This window comes from Vanessa tameamea, chromosome 8 (assembly GCF_037043105.1).
Source record: "Vanessa tameamea isolate UH-Manoa-2023 chromosome 8, ilVanTame1 primary haplotype, whole genome shotgun sequence".
Taxonomy (NCBI): domain Eukaryota; kingdom Metazoa; phylum Arthropoda; class Insecta; order Lepidoptera; family Nymphalidae; genus Vanessa; species Vanessa tameamea.
Window position 1 is genome coordinate 3,408,780 of NC_087316.1, and position 16,258 is coordinate 3,425,037.

At 31.7% G+C, this 16,258-nt stretch overlaps 2 protein-coding genes and 1 non-coding gene across 3 annotated transcripts; all 3 read left to right on the plus strand.

Moving 5' to 3' along the window:
- Positions 1-491: 491 nt before the first annotated feature.
- LOC113399887 (uncharacterized) lies at positions 492-1,415 on the plus strand. The gene is made up of 2 exons (XM_026639151.2): positions 492-968; positions 1,200-1,415. Exons 1-2 carry the CDS (start codon positions 580-582, stop codon positions 1,258-1,260), a joined length of 450 nt encoding a protein of 149 aa, XP_026494936.2. The 5' UTR covers positions 492-579; the 3' UTR covers positions 1,261-1,415.
- Positions 1,416-8,016: 6,601 nt separating this feature from the next.
- Positions 8,017-8,102, plus strand: Trnay-gua (transfer RNA tyrosine (anticodon GUA)). Its single transcript is given in 2 exon segments — positions 8,017-8,053; positions 8,067-8,102. It is a non-coding gene; the product is annotated as a tRNA-Tyr (tRNA).
- Positions 8,103-11,608: 3,506 nt separating this feature from the next.
- On the plus strand, positions 11,609-16,202 carry LOC113399883 (sulfotransferase 1B1). The gene is made up of 7 exons (XM_026639148.2): positions 11,609-11,815; positions 13,889-14,023; positions 14,189-14,288; positions 14,581-14,903; positions 15,172-15,266; positions 15,503-15,686; positions 15,946-16,202. The coding sequence occupies exons 1-7, from the start codon at positions 11,728-11,730 to the stop codon at positions 16,062-16,064; spliced, it is 1,044 nt and encodes a 347-aa protein (XP_026494933.2). The 5' UTR covers positions 11,609-11,727; the 3' UTR covers positions 16,065-16,202.
- The last annotated feature ends 56 nt before the right edge of the window (positions 16,203-16,258 follow it).

The window sequence follows — 16,258 nt, forward strand, 5'->3', positions numbered from 1 at the left end:
GCATTGCTTTCAGCATTCAGAAAATTAATTCACAACGTTAAAAAATATTTCTAGCATCTAATATCTAAATATTTTGTAGGTACATTATATTTGTATGTACATTGGATAAAAATGTATTTGGTCACAAATCCTTTTTTGTTTATTATCTATAGTTACGCATATAAACCTTTAAAAATGTTAAGTATTATAATATAATATTTTTCGCTACGTTAATTTATTTACGAGCTTTTCCGCTTTCACCGGCTTTCTTTAATGTAAGCAAGTTCTGCATCTTAACGCATGTTGATAATTACCCATTCGTAAATAATGTTTAATAATTTCTAAGTATATATAAATTAGTTGTTAGAAAATCGTTCGTTTCTAAATATATGGTATCCTATACAATCATATGTAGTATGTATATAACGGCCTACATAGCGTTTTATTAATTCCAGTTTAAGTTAACTGGGTGGTATGGTAAGATCGACCGCGCCTGTACCGCTATCTCGGCAAATAAATAAAAGATGCAGCGGAGAGTGGATACAAAGTGAGCTCCGCTAGCGAAGCCGTGTCTCAGTGCCTTTACAGACGACTAGCGAGATGGTCAACTACAAACGGGTGGTATGCGAGGTGGCAGTGTTGCTGGTGGTACTATCCATCACCACCGCCGCACCTGCCGCTGATTGCACTCATGCGCATTACGATCAACGGCAGAATGGAACAGAAAACTATCGCTTGAACATCGACGGTGTTGTTATAGCAGTGGCACCAGCGGAGTCACTTCTTGAAGCAGCTTCAGACCTGAGTGACTATTTTGATATGACAAGTATTGATGTGTTACTTAAACCGAGTACTGAAAGTCCACCTACGAAGCCCCAAGAAAGTATTAAACCTGATGCCGAAAAGCCCCTCAGTGACGTCAGCCTCAATTCAGACTTGCCCGCCCAAAAAAAAGATGCATCAGTCAGGAAACAGGAGAAAGCTCAAAGGTACTTCATTCATAAAATATAACAAATTAGAACTTATTAATTAAGATTAATAAATACAATTCGCTAATCAAGGGTTAATACCGTTATCGATTTTTTTTAAATAAAAATACTTGTTGTCATTGATGAATTGTTTAAATTATAAGATGAATAAGACTACACGTAACGCCTATATATAAAAACCAACAGTATTATCTAATCTGTATTATTTTGACAAATGTTTTATTTTTTCAGGCTGAAACACCGTCTCGCTAATGCTATAATACCGTTGCTCCGAAGAACGCGCCATCAATAAAGTGAATATGCATAAAAATCAGAAATAATATTAAGGCTACGTGTGATCTGCAAAGTGCATTTATTATGTATAATAATTTAAATCTAAGTTGTAAGATTGTATGTGAATTGTTTTGTTGAAAATAAATAATAATTTTTTATTGAAAAATCCCTAAATCGTTGTTTGTATTTTTAATATAATTTTGGAAGAAAGCTAAAAGTTATTTAGTTGTAGAAAAAAATATTGCCTTATTTTATGTAGATCCTTATAAAATATTTTAAAAAAGGATTTTATACCTAAATGTTATTATTTACATCAAAATATAGCTATCACTACACTTTATAACAATAAACCAAGATTAATATCTGATAGAGTTTTATTAGCCTTGGGAACCTTTCATTGGATATTTTGTTAATTATATTGTTTTACCATTTAGAACTGTGGTTTAATTGAAAAATAAGAGTCCAAAAACATGCGAAATGTATGTCGGACTGGACTTGCCTCGTATTATATTTTATTTTTAAATGATTCAGTAACAATAATTACACGTATTCTGTGAAAATTTCGATTTCGATGACAGACTGTTAGACAGATTGCGATAGCTTTATAATAGGATTTCATCCTTTATACATAAAATCCGAATTCAAAAACGCTTCGTTGTGAAGTATACTTGAATAAAATTGATTTGATTTGATTTGATTCGAAAAGAGGCACCAGCAATGAAGATTCAGTATAAAACCTACTTATCTGATTGATATAGAAATTACAAGTTATGTTAGCTTTTACTTCTTAGCATTTATTTACATTTAAAAATAACAACCTGTATGTAAATTTTTTATGTCCCATTGGCTGCCTAAGGCTTTTATTTTTGTGGTGAAAGTTTTGAAACCTTATGACAGTCGAACATGAACGACAATAAACAGAGATGACATGTTAAGCTCATGAAAACATGTGCCTATCACGGCTCTTAATGTACATTAGCAAAGTACGATAAAGTTTTTTAATAAATTCATTTAAAAAATGTATTTTTAAGTTTTATTTAAATCGCTCTTAATGTCTTCACACTGGTAAAATCTATTTATATTTTTAAGAAAAATTCGAAAGAGTATTTTCTATTATTATCCGAGATCATACGATAAAATTTGTATTTGTCTAATTATGTATAGAATAAGAGTAACACCTTATTACATTAAAAAGGTGTATAATTTTCACAATACAGCATAAGTAATTAAAACCTATATTATTGTACGTCACTAGTTGTAATTATTCTCTAAGTTATTTTTCTTTCTTGATTAAAATTATTTTCACGAAATTGGCATACCTTTTTCATTTAGTTATCCGTTAAAACTTATTTATATCAATTTTATTTCTGGTAAGTTATACGTCAATAAGATTATAAATAAACAAAAACGTAGCTACTTACTTTTGACGATTCTCCTCGGTAAAATCCATATTTTAAAATTTTTGTTAATTCAAAGTCAATTTTTATAAAATCCCTCTTAAAATTGTCGTTCGAGTTGTTATTACATAGTTTGATTTAGATTTTACTAATAAACAATAAACAGTATGTTTTTAGAAACACGCAGAGATGATTTATGTGTATTTTGAAATTTGTAATCTTATTCGACCGATTATTTTGAGATAACACTTATAACGGATAACAGGTGAGATAATTTATAACAACATAATATTTGTGTTACATGTTGTATGTATTACAAATTACCCGATATTTTTTTTGACCGAAAAGTATTTCATTGGACAATCATTATTGATTTACGTATACTATGCAAATAAATGTATAAATGTGTAATATATTACGATCAAAATATATTAAATAAAATAAGAAATACATCCTTTTATAATTATTTTATCATCCTTGAGAATTAGCACAATGAATAATGCAGCTAAAAAGTTTAGTACCATCTATATATTTTTTATATCAATAGTGGAACGTAATAATTACAACATTATATCTGTAAGCACTTGTTATACATATATGAAATTACGAATAGTATTACGAAAAATTAGTACAAACAACAAGTACAAAAAAGTAGTTCAGATTTTTTTTATACTTCTGTTCACAATATATCTTTTAAAATATTTAGCGAATGTATTTTTTCTATTTATTTCCTTTATACGAAATGACCTACTGCCGTCTCACAGGAATGATCTAAATAATAGAAGCGAAAGTTCATTAAAAACTTAGCTTTCACTGGCTATTAGGATTCAGATAACATAATATAGAAAGAGGCCAAAATAAAGACAATATTTGTTATCTTATAAATTGTTAACAGAACTATATAATGTTGAAACCTTAATATTTTTGTCAAAATTAAAATTTGGTGATAGGGCTTTGTTTAAACCCTTCTAGTTAGGTACCTACTACCCAATTTTCACTTTTTCCACTAAACAGCAATACTTTGTATTATCGTATTCCGATTTGAACGTGAGTGAGCCAGGGTAACTGTAGACACAAAGGACAATTTTAGTTCCCAAGGTGCATAGCGATATCTAATCGATACTTCTTAGAGCACCAATGTCTCTGGACGGTGGTGACCAACTAACATCAGGTGATCTATTCAAGAAACCGCCCATCTATTATAAATAAAAAATGGTTATTTTGAAATGACAGTTTTACATGCGTAGTAAGTCAAAAGAGGAGATGTATACTAGCAATGTTAGATATACACTACATACATCATTAGCAGCCTGTAAATTTCCCACTGCTGGGCCCCCTCTCCCTTTGAGGAGAAGGTTTGGAGCATATTCCACCACGCTGCTCCAGTGCGGGTTGGTGGATATACACTATAACCTGTCAAATATAAAAGTTTCACATCAATCGAATTAAAAAGTCGTATTCTAGGTTAGGAGATAAAATCAGCAAGAAATTTACAAATGTTATTAAGACCTACTTTGTTTACAGCTTTAATATTTACTGATATGCATTTATAAAGTGTATTATTAATTAGGTGCTCCTGCAATATTAACGATCACTTTTCATTTTACTATGGCTTTATCTTCTATAACAATAATAATATAATAAAATAATAGCCTTTATTTGTCGACCAAAATACTCATAAATAACTGTAATATTTAATCTAGTTTAATAAATTTAATTAATTTAACTGTTATGTAGAATTCTTCAGCAACTAGTTTGCTCCATACATCGCTTTACGAAAGGAAAACGCGTACATAAAATATAATCCATTGATAGTTAAAGCAGGAAATACAAAAAAAAAGGAAAAGGGGTCAATCTACTTCTTCAGAGAATCTGAATCGGGCTAAGAAGTTAGTCAGCAATACTTTAGCAATAAAATAAAACAGGAAGAATACATTCGATATGATGTGTCAAACTCCTTTTCTTAAACGAAAACAAAAGCATACTAATAGTAACTGAAATCCAGCTTTAGTTACTAATATACTTTTAATCACAATGTAATAAATATTTAATAAAACTTGTGTAGTAATTTTCAATAAGTGCTACGAACTATTAAATCTACTTTAGCTCATCATTGTCGATGCACAGTTATTAATATCGACTCTTAGCTGTAACGTAAACGTTATTATGGATCTTAGAATAACGGTACTCGGAACTGTAGGATTACAGGCTTATAGGTAACTGCTCCGAGAATAATTTGTCCATCTATATTACTTGTTCAATAATTTTGATAGTGAGCAATGTGCGCGTGCGCAGTTTATAGGAAACTCGGTTATCATATCGATGACCTGCGGTCACTGTCAGAGGTGACACACTTACAACGAATCCATAACACAAGACGATACGATTATATTAAGAAAGCATTGTAATCATATAAAAAAGTATTGTTTTATTTGTCTGTATAAAAAGGTACCTTATTCCTTTTCTTACTTAATGTAAATAAATATGTATTATTATTCTTATTCGTGTAATGCTTTTGTATCTCATTCATTTTGTTGCGAAAATAAGTTAAGAGGGTATAGTTTTTTCTTATATGAATTATATTATATTTTATGCACAATCTAGGTTTGTATCCACTGGCCCACTGGCAGATTGCAAGCTGTAAGTGTCACACGTGCTATATGTAAAACTAAAAGCGTTCGTGCCGTTTTAACCGTTACAATGTACTCGATTCATCTCGCGACTGGTTCGCGGGTGCTCAGTTAAAGGAACGCGAGAAATGACAGCGTCCAGTCGCCGACCACTAGGTGAATTAGACGCACGCGCATGTACGATGCTGTTATTGCTCGCATGCCTGTTTGCCGCCGCGGCCGCCGCGCCAAGTTATGACCAGCGACAGGACGGCAATTTTAACGTTCAAACGGATGTACAAAATGTCGTCTTACTCATTGGCTTACCAAAAAAATTACCTTTCGGTAACGTTCTTGGCTATTTCATGAGAAACTCAAAGACAGGAAATGACAACATACAAGCACAGGACAGGTCTGATAACCATGTCATGGAAGCCTTCGTGGAACCTAGCACGCCGTATCGAGTAGAAATCGGTTCCGAAGGTGAGAGATCGGTGGAAGGCGACAGTGGTAGCAGGCGTGATGAAGAGGTAGTTATCGCAGGTCGGCGACGTTTTGAAACGGAACCACAACACCAAGAAGACGAAATGAAGCTCATAGGAGCGACAGAACAGTGTGGTCCGGAACGTGAAAGAGATCCAGTGACGCTAACATGCCGTTTCCGCGATTCTGTTCCAGAAAAGACGCCTGAAGTAGTTTCTTCTACAGCATAACATCGTTCCGTCTAATGTATTTATATTATAAGTTAAATTATTTGTTACGCCTTATATTTGTGATTAATTGTAAATTATTTTTATAATAATAGAGTAAAGTAATTTAAAAAAAAAGTAATCTCTTATTTATCACGTATTATTATTAGTATATTACAAAGGCATATAATCATTATCAGAACTAAAATTATATCAGATATTATTAAACTTATAGTCATTATGCCTCGCGTGCGCCAGTTGTACAGTAATAATAATTAACAGTTAACAATTTTCTTTTTTTAATTTATATGAACAGATTAATTACTATATTATAACTATAAATAAGGAATTATAATAATTATAATTAAATTAGAGTAAAAATTTTACTTTGCAATTTATAGAATTTATATATTTATACGATAGGTATAATACAGTTATGCCATAAAAACTTTTATCTAAAACACAATGTTCAATATAAATCACTGACGCAGTTGAATCTATTATTAGCTTATCATCACGTTCGTTTGTTCATTTGTTATAATTAGACTGCCACTATTAATAAAGATCAATATATATTGTATTTTTAACTAAAATTAAGAGTGATCAGCGATATTATTAAACGTAGCAACGATCCTGCGCGTCGACAAGGATGGGTACAAAATTTCCTGGGAAGCCTTACTCTCCGCGATCCCGTTGCATTTAACACATAAAAGAAAAGTTAAATTATATCGTCTTGTCCTAATCATAACTCCTAAGCATAACTAATGGATGGCTATGTAAAATTATGTAACTATCAGTTCAGTGGCTGAAGTCGCGATAAGGTAACAGATACACAGAGTCACTTTCACATTTATAAAAGTATTTTTTATAAAGTATTTCTTTATCAAGAAAATCTTTTAAAATGTATTCAGTATCAGATTATTCATAGTGCAGTATTAACAACTACGTAGAGCCTAGCCCATGGAAATTTCTCTTATTTGAATAAGATTATGTCACATATTCGTAACATAGATATAAAATCATACACAAAAAACAACGTAATAATGAATAAAATTGCATTGTAGTGGAAAATATTATTTTAAGAAGTTTGAAAAGATTAAAGAGGCGAGATATATAAGTAGAGTGGATAGGTATATAATAAAAGTAAAGTCTATTATATGATATAATAAATTTTATTTTATATAAAAAAGTAAAGCCTATTCCAATGGAAATAGGAATAAAAATAAACAAACCTTAGATTTATGTATTTCATGCGATTTGCTAATAATTCAGCTAAATTGTACACTACTACGAGTTTATGATTAATATATCTTTATTTATAATACAACACTATAACAGTAAATTTTACTTCCAAAATTTTGATAACAGTCTTGTCGACGTTCATAACGCCATTTATTTCGCGAATCCATTGTGAATATCGTAGATTAATCAAGCTCTCGACCAATAATTTGGCATCAATTTGCTGTCAAATGTTGTTTAATTGACTTTTTTTATGGTTGCAATCATTGGTCGAGATATATAAATAAAGATATATTAATCATAAACTCTTAGTAGAACGTAATAGTTGTGCGTAAATCTAATAGGCTATACCTCTGTATCTAAACGATGTCTTATTTTGCTATTTTTAAGCATTTAACAAGATCAAACTGTAATTCGTAATCAGTTTGGGTTAACAACCCGACATTGACAGATTAACCCGTATCTAATCTAGAATCCGTGATGAATTAATTCTCGAATCTTGATATTCGATTATCTGGACTATTACTTAAATATTATTATAATTTTTTTTGCTGCACTAGTATGAGTTCTATAAATTAAACTAAAATTTAAATTAGACTTTACTTGTCGGATATTTATCTACTATAAATTGTATACCTATTCTAGTATATTTAAACAGGCTCGTCTTAATTCAGTGTGTAGGCGGTGCATAAAACCCCGGCGTTGGTCAAATCTTGGACCATTGAAATATTTTTTCTTCAGATCGTGTGAGCACTCCTCGCAGGCGGGCGCTTGTTGACGGGGCTGTATTCTTATGCCTAATGTCCAAAATGCACGTTTATTTGATTATTTCGTATATGTGCCTTCGATAGCTCAGTTGGTAGAGCGGTGGACTGTAGCCGTGCGATTGTCATCCATAGGTCGCTGGTTCAAATCCGGCTCGAAGGAGATTTTTTCTTGATAATTCAATTTTTTTCTTTCTCTCAAATATCTTTAAACGTCAAATGTTTATCTGATCTTAAAACATAACAAATGAGTAATACAAACGAGTTAACCAAATGGATATTAATTATGTTTGTAAAATCAATGTGAAATAACATAATGGTTCAATTTATTTGTTCTTAATTTGTCCTTCGCATTTTGAGTTTTAGAAATATTTCAAGATTGACAACACTGGAACAACCTGTGGCAAAATGATTGTATTATATATAAATTATTATATTTTAATATTTATATATATAACGTTTTACGACAGACATAAATAAGACACCAGAATAAGATGTTTCTCTTAAGAGTATAGTCTTAATAAAAAATAATAATTATATAAGCACTTTATACGAATAGGCATTTTACAAGCTTTTTGCACCGTAATTTTACACAATTGTATTAAATATAAAGTTCAACTGCAACGGTTCGTAATGTAGAATTTAACCGAGTCGAACCATCAAGAAACTCAGTACTTATTATATTAGGGACAATGAAAGAGGTTCCAACGTAGTTTCGAATCTAACGTGATTCCTAAAAAAAACACTGAAGAAGCGGTTTCATCTAGATCACAGCTATTTGTGATATCATAATTAGAGTTACACATTTTGGTTTTTAAGGATTCAATTTTTTTTTGTAAACCCATCGTGAATCTATGCTTTACAAATGAACGGAGTATTGTTAGTAAACAATAAAATATCGCAAACCTTTACATTCACATAGGAAGAAAGATCATTTATATACCAGAAATAAAAAATAACCTAAAATTAACCCTTGTGGAAAACCCAATTTTAGCACAGATCCAGAAGACTTTATGCAATAAATGAAAACTTTTATACGCGCTTCATTGTTACATAAATCTCTTTATTTTATAAAAACGACAAATATTCCAAACATATATCATAAAACTTAATTTAGTAAAAGTGGTGTAATTGAGCGCCTGTTAAAATTTATAAATAATATTTGCTTAGAGCAATCGTTAGCTATTTGGAAAGTAAATAATTATGGTTTTTTTATTTGCTTATGGTTGGGTTGCGCTTAGTCTAAAACAATGTCCCTGGCGCGCCTTTCGCGGCGAGTCGCCCTTTTACAGCGACGGCCGCTGGCAGGGCCGCGGTGGTGAGCCACGCGCGTTCCCGTAGCCCTGTCGCCTGCGGTGAGGCGGAAATTCTAGAAGGTTTTAGTGGGTAGGACGGGGCCTTCTGCCCCGGGATTCTTACATATCCGTCCCGGTCCCCCTTCGGCCGGGCGGAATGCGTAAATGCATTTCCTCCTAGTAAAACAAAAAAAAAAAAAATAGTCTAAAATAATGTATATGCAATTTCTTTTGTTTTGTATATTTGAGTTACGGTAGTAAGAAATATATGTATACAATTATCAGTTACTCGATGATGACTAAGATAATATGTTACATATTATCTACATTGATAAATCGCAAATGGGTTACCTAACTAAATCACATTTCAATACTTTAAGCAATATAAACTTTGATTAAAGAGACTTAACTCTTTTTGAAGTTCATCAAAAAAAATTAAGTTCTGATTTGATAATCGAGCATTAGTCGTGATAATATTACACGAGGAATTGCAAAACTATTTGTTTCATGTGGGTGAAATGATGTCGCGCTATTCGTCAATTAAAATATCTAAATCTTCTTGCGCTATTACTCCAAAGTCTAATTATTTCAAATGCAAACGGAACCAAGGCATCATTGTGAATAAGAGTCCAATGTTTGCATCGTTTGTTCGGTCCAGCTTTCTCCGCGCTAGTGAGTCCCCATTGCATTTAACATCGATGGTGGCAAGAGACCATTTTATTTTATCATGAAGGGAAAAAGATCGTGTAAGCCGAAAGAGTAAATATGGTTTCCACACACGCACCTGTGCTCAAAACACAGCGCACCACTTGACTCTTTAGTTGAGGCATATTAGAAATAATCTTAGATATAAGTAATTGATACGAGAGATTTAAAAAAAAATCCCCAAGATTCTAAATATAAGTCTACCTGTCTGTTTTTCAAGTCTTTATAGACTCTCGACAAACAAAAAATGCAACTAGAACCAGGAGCTCATATATGTTATGACGGTGTGCAGAGCCTCAGAGCCGTCTCTCGTCGTCGTCCTCGTCACCCTTGAATTTGGGGCCCTTTTTTGGTAGATATTTACTATATAATAATTTGCTTATGGCCCGGCCTCAAGTATAGTTTCAAATAAACGGCGCGGTAATTTTCGTATATTCGTAGGAATCTGATTGGTTGTACAATCTTATGGCTATTTTATAGCCTTTTTTGATAAATATGTTAGTTACTTCTTCAACGTCAGCAGTCAACGTGAGCAAAAACGTGTGAAGGAAATTGTTGGTTCTTCGAGGCCCTCTTAGGGGGGCCCGGGTACGTGCCCCATGTGCCCTATGGTAAAGACGGTAATGCAGAGCCCGACATGAGATTTATGTATTTATATAAAAAAATATAGTAAGCGTTTTTCAAAATTCAATCCTACAGTTCCTCTATATAATCTACGAACGAACGACCCTAGTAACTGATAGCTATGAATACATATTTTTAAAGAGTTTTATTGCAATTGTGACGCACGATGGGTACGATTATTTCTACTATAACAGATAAAGAACTAAAATTAAAAAAATTAATTAATACTGTAAATATATCAATAAATTAAAAATTGAAAAACTGCCTGTGTCTAAAACTCATTGTCTTTGATTAGCATGTGTTATATTTGACGGACTCTGTAATAATAATTAATATATGGTGTAGTTAGGTAATTAACGAGAGAATCACTTAAAAATTATATTAAAACAAATACATTTATGATTTAGTAATAGTATAGAAAATAATTACACACTTGAATAGTTTTTAATACCCAGCAGTTCATGTTAAATATTCAAGAGTTGGAAATGACTACCTATTAGGTATTATTATTATTAGTTCAATTGTTGCTCGTTGTTAAAGAAATCGGTCCTAAACAGGAAATTAATCTAAGTAATTTACTCTACAAGGCTAATTGAAATATAGTTACAATCAATTATGCCTAGCAATATTTCAACTGTATTGTTTCTCAAAACTCGAATTACTTTTTATATTATTCATAGATATTTATTTAAATTAATTTAATAATCTTGATTTCGATATGGTAATATCTTTTGCACACCGATTTGACATATTGAAAATGAACATATATTGTGTATTATCAGTAACAGCAAAACAATTATAGCTTTAGTTAATAAACAATATAAACCGTATAATTATATAGTTCTACATGAACTATATAATTATACTAAGATTTAATTCGAGAAAATCATGGAAACCCTAATAAATAAAATCGTGTAACCTTCATTGTGTCTTGTGCTGGCGGTGTTTTTATTTGCAAACAAATTATATTGTTTTTAAATGATATTTCAGCGCAGAAAGTGATAGTATTCCTATTTTGGTTTTAATTTAAGATGACTGTGAGTTGTGACACACTTATCGCTTGTCCGACTTTAAAAGTCGACAGTCGACCGCGATTCTGTGAACTGTGCGCGCGTTCACGCATACCGTAAATTAAATTAAATTATTTTAAAAAGTGAAATAAACATGGAAAATAAACACAACAATAATTATCCTTTGGAGATTCGAGATGTGGAACCCGATGTAGCAGAAATGCTTATGAAATATTTTACGGGTAAATGATCTTCTTTCATTTAATTGTTGCCTGTTTATTGCGGTGTAGCATATCTGTATTTAATTTGTATAATATTTTCATATAACACATTCGTGTTTATATTTAAAAAAATACTGAAGTAATGAATTAAATTCAAAATAAGAAATTGAAGAAATAGAAAATTAAATGTGAACCATTGAATATTTATATAAATCGTGGTAGAAATAAAATTACTAATGTCTAAGGAAACTAGATCAGTTAAGAGTCATGTGAATACTAAATATTGGATAACTTATATGTTTATTTATTTTTAATATAATAATGTGACATAGTTCGCGTGGAATTTGGAAATGGTGACAGTCTATAGCCAACCCAATACATATGGTATTATTAACGCTACGCTTCATTTAAATTCAAATAGAGCGTTTAATGTTCGCTAACACCAAATTACACTTTTAAATAGGTATTCAAAAAAACGTTTTCAATTACACGGCTTTTTTAATAATACAAGTAACATCAATTATAATTATTCTTTTCAAAGAATATTTTAAATATAGACGCGACTCCACTGTGTTACCATTTTTAATTAAGTAGTTAAACTTAACATTGACTTTAAGTAATCATGTATACCTATTAGTTGGTAAACTTATGGTTTATTATACCTACGTATCACTTATTCTACCTTCAAACAGCCTTTCGACAAAGATCCTCTAATGAGTTCCACTAGATTCTGTCCTCTCTTACGTATATCCACTCTGGACCTGCATAGAATAATGATCACATCTGCAGTTTCACAACAGTCATTATCAAACGGCTAAAAAAGCAGAATTAACAAAATATGCTAACTCGTAAACAATGGTTTTATTAAGTCCCAAATTTCAGGAATCCTTAAGAAATAATTGTGATATGAATCTTATTACATTAAGATTTATATCATGATTAACTTAACTAATACATTATTATTCAGTTAGTAATGCCAAATTGAAAATTTATATTGACGTGATATCAAATAAATATTTATTTTGGTATCAATATACTAAATGCTTATCTAATCAAAGTGACACAAAAACAAACACGTGAACTGCCTTGTCCGCAGTCTGCAACGGGAAATGTGCATGCTTAACCAATAATGGTATTATTAATACTCTATTCCAACCATAAGAGGAAAAAAGCTAAATAAACAACATTTGACAGCTAATTGACGCGATATCATTGGTTGAGAGCTTGATTAATCTATGATATTCACTATCGATTTGCGAAAGAATAGCGTTTCGAAAATTGACGAAACTGTTATCGGAATTTTGTAAGTAAGATATATATTTTCACAAGACATGCTAGCTATTAATAATCCATAATTATTTCTTAAATTTTTTAATAAATAATTTTAGTACCTATGTAGATCCATAAATATATTTGCAATTTGGGAGTTTTTGTTCGAAAAAATGTTTGTAATCAATTAATAAAATATGTTAGATGTGCGATCGAAAATGTCTTTTATCACTGCGCTGAACACTACAATCAAAAAACCTTTGTCTATTGGGTGTAATATTAATAATACAGATACAAGTCGGAAGTAGTAATAGCTTACTGTACTACCGGAAATATGAGTCGAATACTCTTGAGAACGAGGTCATACTCACAGTTATTTTCCCAAACTTGTTTTGGAAAAATAATAATGAACTAGGCACTTCCCCATTATGTTTAATTAAACTATCTAAATAACTTCCTTAAAAATGTATTATAACCAACACAATGAATTCATTGATTGTGTTGCACTATAGTTCCTCGAACCTTGAAATTTTGTACGTTTGATTCATGTATTTCTGTATGAATCAACAACAATAAACTACATTTGACTACGTTACTTGTATTACCTAGTTACATTGTATTTAATCGGTAAAGTCGATTTACTCGCTTTTTGAATTAATTTATGCTCTAGCAGCAAATATTTAAATAGGTACCTAAGTAATTTCTTACGTAAAGTGTTTTATAAGTACTTTATAAGTACTGTCAGTATCATACTGATACGAACAAATAAACATGAGCAATTACCTTTCAATCAGTTGCTAAATATAATAATGCTTAAATTTTCAGGTGAACACACTGGCTTCGTTCGTGTCGGACCAAAAGGTTACTTCTTACCACATGCATTCAGAAAGGAAGCATTTAATATATACAGCATGGACATACGTCCAACAGACGTTTTCGTAATCAGCTATCCACGATCAGGTTTGAAGTTTATACTGCAAATAAAATATAATGATTTATTGTATGTCTGAAAGAGACACTACTAATAAAATGATACAAATTATTTTATAAAAGACGAATAAGCCTTTAATTGTAAATATTTTATAAGAGTCTTGAGTTTGTTTTAACATTAGTGATTACATCCAGGAACAACGTGGACGCAAGAGCTCGTGTGGATGGTGGCGAATGACTTGGATTATGAAAAGTCTAATAAAATACCACTCACTGAAAGATATCCATTTTTAGAGTAAGTTAAATTTTCGTTTCAATTTCCTCCAATGCCTTTTTTTTGCGTCCGCATATAAAAATGCGGAAATTAAAATAATGATCTATATAACATTACACTATTTATTAATAATAATGCAACAATTCGGCGACTATAATATTTCTTAAAATGTCTTGAAATGAGTAGTTTTTTAAAAGGAACAAACAATACATAAGTAAAACTTAAATATGCAAAGCACTGTCCAGATAAGTATTACATGATATCTTCCAATACAAAGCTGGTAAAATTAACTTTGAATTTAATATAATTCCAGATTCTCAGTTTACGTCCACCCCATAATGAAAAAACGATTCCACGACGAAAACGTTGATAGCGAGCATAAATTAAAAATCCTAGAGTACGTTAGCCAACCGGCGACGGAGCAGCTTGCGATCTCACCTTCGCCACGTTTTGTCAAAACACATCTACCTCTTTCCCTCCTACCACCGTCGTTACTCGACACCGCCAAAGTGATTTACGTAGCCCGCGACCCGCGAGATGTCGCCGTCTCCTTCTTCCACCTTAACAAGTCAATGAGGACACAAGGCTACATCGGTGATTTTAAAACTTACTGGCAATTCTTCATTAAGGATTTACGTGAGTTTATGGTTTATGTTGTCGCGTCTACTGGTCTTTCCTAAATTTATTTGGAAAAAATGTAATAAGTTAAATTAAATTAAAATTACGGTAATCATCTACAAAATATTTATTACATAACATACATTTAGGAACTTATTATCTAATATTAAGTATCTAAACTTGTCCGATTTCATTTTAGCAAATAATTAATGTTGGATCAGTTACCGAAGTATTCAGATAGGATTGAGTATTTGCAGTTCTATACCAATTTTAATGACGATTTTAGATCATTGGACCCCATACTTCGAGCATCTCAAAGAGTCTTGGGCGAAGAGGCACCATCCCAACATGATGTTCTTGTTTTATGAAGAACTGTCGAAGGTATTACAAAACTCATTCATTGGTCAAAATGCTTAATTGATTTTATAAGAATTTGCACTCAGAATCACTGGATCTGAAAAATTTTAGGTCGAGAGTGAATCGGCATCTTCTGTGTAAGCGCGGTTCATATTGGACCGCAGAAGTACTTATTAGGTGTAATTTCGGTCTAGCATTTTAAGATGCTATTCTATTTTATATTATTTATAGCATTTCAATTTACTTTTCATTGATTACAGGATCTACGCGCGGCTGTCGAGCGAGTGAGCAAATTTTTTGGTAAACAATTTACGGAAAAGCAAATTGACCAACTGTGTGACCACCTTAGCATTGAGAACTTTAAAGTGAATAAGTCTGTCAACTATGACGTGATGCGTGAACTCGGTATCTTAATACCGGGACAAGCGACATTCATTAGAAATGGTAAGTCGTTGAAGGTACTTTACCAAATGTACAATATAGCCTACAGCCTACTTATAATTAATTTAGTAAATCAAAGGAGTAACACCTTCCACGTATTCCGCAACCGGCTGTTTTTACGTTTGCTGTTTTCGGAAGATTATATGATTAGTGGGATTCCCAGCCAAAAGCACAGACGGGCTTTCACAAAGCCCCCCAATAAAAGCCCACGAAGTAAAATCTTCTCGATCCAGATTATTTGAAGGCTGAAAAATATTTTCAGGTAAAGCAGGCGGCTGGCGTGATTACTTTGACGATGAGACGACAGCGGAAGCAGACAAATGGATCTCCGACAATCTGCGAGACACCGACTTTAGATTCCCTCATATGGCACACACATAAATTAACGTTGCTCACATCCATCTTTTTATCGATGTTTCAATCGATCTAGGTGCTTTCGAACTTTAAGAAAATTTATTTTTATATTCTATATTCAAAGACAACGACACAAAGTATGTAATTATTATAATATAGTGATAATGATTTTACATATACAAATTTATATTTAACCAAATTTACCTGATAGAAAATATTTG